Here is a 5476-nt window from a genome sequence, read left to right as displayed (position 1 = left end):
GGGGGGGAGCTGTCACCTTTACAGCAGGTGTGCGGTGAAGATATCTTCAGAGCCGCTTTGTGCCATCGCCTGCAAAGGATTCTGGGAGCTTTGCCAAACTCCCAAACCGCCAGAGCAGAGGGAATCACTTTTTTGCAGAAGCAGTTTTTTTTAGTTGGAGCTTGATTGCAGTTCATCTTGATGGGACGTATCCTTCTGTTTGGGTGGAATGTAATAATACGTATAATGTCCTCGCTGCAGCGGGCATTAGGTAATGGTGGCACTTTGTGTTCTGTCACTGCAGACGGTGCTTAATGGTGTCACTACTCTTCTTTAACCTCTGCAGCAGGAAGGACTCGCTCTCCTCCATCTGCTGCGCTTGTCTGCTGCTATTGATTGACCGCTAACATCCGCTGTTTGACTTTCAGGGAGATGGAGAGGAAGGAGAACCCTGACGCCATGTTTGGAGAGACATGGCTGTTCTTCGGGTGTCGCCACAGAGACAGAGACTACCTGTTCAGGTGAGTGTCGTGTCAAATGACCATATAATCATTTAAAACATATAGTCTTATACTATGATTGCCTTTTACACTGTTAAATTGTATTTGTAGTCTTCTATGTGTTTAACAGAGACTATGTTAAGGATTTACATGTGGTTATACTCATATATTTTCATATTCTATGCATACTTTCCCTTACCTTTTGTGAGTCAGATGTACTTTGCACTTCTGCATCTTGCCTCTAGTTAATCCATATTGAAATGTGTGACCTGCAAAATGTCTAGATGCATGATGTGGGTGTTCTTTCCTCAGCTGCACACATTAGCATTGTGCAAGGACGTATAATAAAAGGTAAACAAAGGAAACAGACATGCAGAGTTGGGTCAGTGAAGGCCACATCCTCTCACATCAGAGTGAGACTGAACAGGAATACAGCATTGTGTATCATCTCTAATGTGACTCTATATAATCACACTTCACTCATGGATCTAGAATGATTGGGGAATATTACACATTTGTCCTCTCTCTCCAAATGAAGGCTCGTTAAGCTAATGCTGCTCCATATGGCTACATGGTTAACAAATGTACTGCATGCTAACAAACGTGCCATGTTGTGTTCACAAAGTGTTATTCTGGCCCCCAAAAGATCTGTTAAAACCCCCAATTTTAAAGTATTTGTATTTGCTTTTAGAACAATTTAAAAAAGTCTAAACTGTATTAGTAGAGTAATTAAAACTGTCAATGTACAGAAACAGCTTTAAAGAAGTCATTTTTTTTAAAATCACTTATATTATTTATTTATCCAAAGTCACATTTTTCTTATTACTGTAATAATTTATACAATTTTTATTACATATTCCCAGGACCCTTACGTTAAGTGCAATGTCTTTGTGTTTTTTTCACATATTTTGACATTAAATTAGAAGAGAAACCAATCCATCTTTATGTTGAAAGCTAAATAGATTTGACAACCAGATTCAGAACTAGATGGAGAATTGATCAAATACATTGAACCACCATCCCTGATTTGTCTTTATTATATTCTCTTATCTGTGCAGAAAAATGCTGTCTAAAGCAAGTTGTTTCCAACTAAACTGTGCTAATACTACACCTCCTTTCTTGCATTGAACGCTTGCTTTGTAAACCTCCTTGCTTTTTATCAGTGTGTTTTGGCTTCACACTCATTGATCGTCTCTTTCCTGTATCAGCGTGTATTAAAAGAAGCTGCAGTGAGTTATTCTGCAGGATTAAACAGTGCGCATGGATTAGCATCCTTAATCACACAAGAATAGATCACAGAGGACGCTGTTTGCCCCCCTTTGCTTCCTCTATCCTTTGGTTAAACACCGACTCACAGCCAGGTAGTCGTGGCTGCTTGTTCACAGTGTGGGCTTCTCTGATGAACCCCCCCCCACTGTGTTGACCAAAGCGATTAGTCTGTGTTTTATGAGCCACCCGCAAAGAGTTGTTCTCAATTTGAATAGGTTAGCAGAATAATAACAACATACCTGCAGCTGAGTCTCCTGCCTGCATTCATCTCTAAAAGGACGTGTGGCTTTGCCCCTGCTTAGCATACTTTCAGCACTTTTATTCAACATGCCATATCTTAAAAAGAAAAGTTCAGTTAGTAGAGTTTTTGAATATTTGAACTTACATAAATAGAGCATGGCTGGCTTTTTAGGATTATTAACAGAAGTGGGAAGTACATTTACTCAAGTACCATACCTATTTAGACATCGTTTCAGAAGCAAATATCAGGGTTCTTACGGTCATTAAAAACCTGGAAAAGTCATGGAAATTCAAAATGCTAATTCCAGGCCCTGGAAAAGTTATGGAAATGTAACTAAAGTTGCATCAAATAGAATTTATATTTGATCTAATCACCAAAATAGTAATACTCTAATGATAATACATACTGTATGGTATAGTAATGAAACGTAAAATGGCTTTTAACTGACGAGGTGTTTTGCTGGTGAGAGATTTTAGTTGCTTTTGCGTGAAGAAGCTAGTAAGCCTATTATTGGATTTGTTTTAGATAGGCACAACATGTTTCATATGCAGATCTTATTTTCCTGTTCCATGGTTTAGGGTAAACCATTTTCAGTGGTACCGCTGAGAAAGAGTACTTTTTTTGGTCATGGAAAATTAGGTAAAGGTCCTGGAGAAGTCATTGAAAATCATTGGTGAAAAAGTGTATGAACCCTGAAATATAGAATTGTTTTATTCCAAAACATTCATTTACCACTCATAGTTACCTTTTACTTGTAAAAACATTTAATAGGCGTATATGATGTGATGGAGTACTGTACTACTAATACATAAAAACAACCATAGAATCTAAAAAGTATTTATAAATGCCCCCACAATTACAAACCACATCTTCACAATGCTCTCCCATGTATACTATTCTATACGAATATAATACTGTGAAAAGACTACTTCTCCTTTTGATACTGAGTACATGGAGCTGATAAAACCTCCGTACTTAATGTATATATTTCAGGAGTAATTCAGGACTTTTACTTGTTATGAAGTATTTTGAGACCTCGTTATTTGTACTTTTACTTTGTTGAAGATATCTGAGTACTTTTTCCACCTCTGCTTAAAAATATGGAGACAGGATGTGACCAGAGGTGGAAGAAGTACTTTAACAAAAGGTAACAGTGTTAACACCACAGTGTAGAAATACTCCGTTACAAGTAAAAGTCTGGCATGACAACATATTTCTTCAGTAGAAGTACGAGAGTATCAGCATCAAAATATATGAAAGTACTATAAAGTACTCATGGAGAATTTCTGTTTTTGAAATAACATGAATTATATCACTGTATTTTAGTAAGTGTGTAAATCTGTTGAATTTTGCAGCTTTTAAAGGTGAAAGCCAATACAGTGTTTTTACTTTCAGGCATATTAATATAATAATAAAAGAACATCATCATGTATTAGATTTTTTTAGATGAATAACCCATGGTATTGGAGTAGAAGCAGCTTTGAGTTACTCTGTTGATTACCTGGGACAGGGTGGGTAAGTATTATAAGTAGTTTTTGCTTATGAAGAACTTTGTGTTTCCTGAAGTACCTCAAAAAAGTATAAATGGATGTGACCAGCTCTTTTATCGTGTTCCTAATTTCCATCCAAAAAGAAACGAGGCTTCTCAATCAGCTGCACTTATTGTCCTGAGAGGATGATGCCAATCTGCCTGGGTGTCACATCAAACTGCTTCCCCCTCTCCCTCCCAATCTGCCTGGGTGTCACATCAAACTGCTTCCCCCTCTCCCTCCCAATCTGCCTGGGTGTCACATCAAACTGCTTCCCCCTCTCCCTTTCTCTCTATTACTCGCTCCCTCCCAATCTGCCTGGGTGTCACACCAAACTGCTTCCCCCTCTCCCTCCCTCCCAATCTGCCTGGGTGTCATATCAAACTGCTTCCCCCTCTCCCTTTCTCTCTATTCCTCCCTCCCTCCCAATCTGCCTTGGTGTCACACCAAACTTCTCCCTTTCTCCCCCTCTCCCTCCCGTTCCTCTGCCTCTTCACGGCCAGTGTTTTCTTGCTGTGGAAACATCACTGAAGACCTGCTGGGTTCACGATAAGGTCTGGGATGTTGCCCCAGGCTGTGTGTGTGTGTGTGTGTGTGTGTGTGTGTGTGTGTGTGTGTGTGTGTGTGTGTGTGTGTGTGTGTGTGTGTGTGTGTGTGTGTGTGTGTGTGTGTGTGTGTGTGTGTGTGTGGTGTGTGTGTGTATGTAGACTCACACAGAAGTCAGCAGGTTTACACTCTCAAACACTCTGCTGTTTTTATAACGAGTCAACCGTCCTCTCTCTTCCTCCAGTTTCTCCTCACACCATTATCTATCTGATGGTTATAATGAAACCAAACTGAACCATCTTTCTCTTTTTGTTATTCATGCGACTTCTCTCCAGTTCACACAGACGTTGTAATCACACAGTTGACTACATCATCAGTCAAAGGTTAGACTGTAGTGTGGATATTGATATATTTGAGATACTGTTAGCATAAAATCGACTGTTAATATGCAATGTCCTTCAATTTCCCACAAGTTATTTGCAGAAACAACTCTCATAGTATATGAACAGACCAGCGTATGTGTAACATCTAAAGAAAAAAGTATATTTTGGTCAAAATAATGAGATTTTACACCAACAATCAAAAGTTACACAGTCGGGCTCTGTATTGGTTATATTCTGAAACTGTAAGAAAAGTGATATTTGGCCAGTTTTTCCGTTTTATTTCAGGAAAACTGTCCGAGTATACAGAACTCACTACCTGCATACAAATATGAGTAAAGAAACTTTTATTACAGATTTATAATATGGAATTTTAGTGCGGAAAGGCGGAGAGAGAAACCTTAACTGTACATGAAAGAAGAAACAGGAATTATTTAAGAGCGTGGATAATTGCTATACTGTATTATGTATATTTTTATACGTTAATTAAAAACCAATTTCAGTGTTTTGGAGATCGATTATATCAGTGTCTTAATACCTAATATATTTTCGCTGCCATTAGATGGTACGGGACATTTGTGGAGAAGCAACATTTCTTCGGTCTGCTTCACAGGTGTGTGTGTTGTGTGTGTGTGTGTGTGGTGTGTGTGTGGGGGTGTGTGTGTGTGTGTGGTGTGTGTGTGTGTGTGTGTATGTTGTGTGTGTGTTGTGTGGTGTTGTGTGTGTGTGTGTGTGTGTGTGTGTGTGTGTGTTGTGTTGTGTGTGTGTGTGTGTGTGTGTGTGTGTGTGTGTGTGTGTGTGTGTGTGTGTGTGTGTGTGTGTGTGTGGTGGGGTTGCTGCAAAACCACAGACCCCTTGAGGCGAGGACCTTCACCCAATGAGTCCCGGGAGTTGCCGGCGTGTTATTGTGTGTGTGTGTGTGTGTGGTGTGTGTGTGAGTGTGCTCGTAGCTGGTGCGTGCTCGTTGTTTATTCGGTGTGTATAGCTTCAAAGATCTTAACAAGCCTGCTGTTGAGCACGCTCCCCTCACCT

At 39.6% G+C, this 5476-nt stretch overlaps 1 protein-coding gene across 1 annotated transcript in view; it reads left to right on the top strand.

The window, feature by feature from the left end:
• Window positions 1–411: 411 nt before the first annotated feature.
• The window catches only part of LOC104943965 (methionine synthase reductase-like), an 11390-nt gene continuing 6325 nt past the window's right edge, over window positions 412–5476 (top strand). The window contains exon 1 of the mRNA XM_010769433.1: window positions 412–500. Within this exon, the coding sequence (XP_010767735.1) occupies window positions 412–500 (89 nt within the window). The remainder of the gene's footprint in view (window positions 501–5476) is intronic.

The sequence above is a fragment of the Notothenia coriiceps genome, unplaced genomic scaffold, assembly GCF_000735185.1.
Source record: "Notothenia coriiceps isolate Sejong01 unplaced genomic scaffold, NC01 NC01_scaffold00007274, whole genome shotgun sequence".
Classification (NCBI taxonomy): domain Eukaryota; kingdom Metazoa; phylum Chordata; class Actinopteri; order Perciformes; family Nototheniidae; genus Notothenia; species Notothenia coriiceps.
This window is presented reverse-complemented; position numbering and strand designations above follow the sequence as displayed.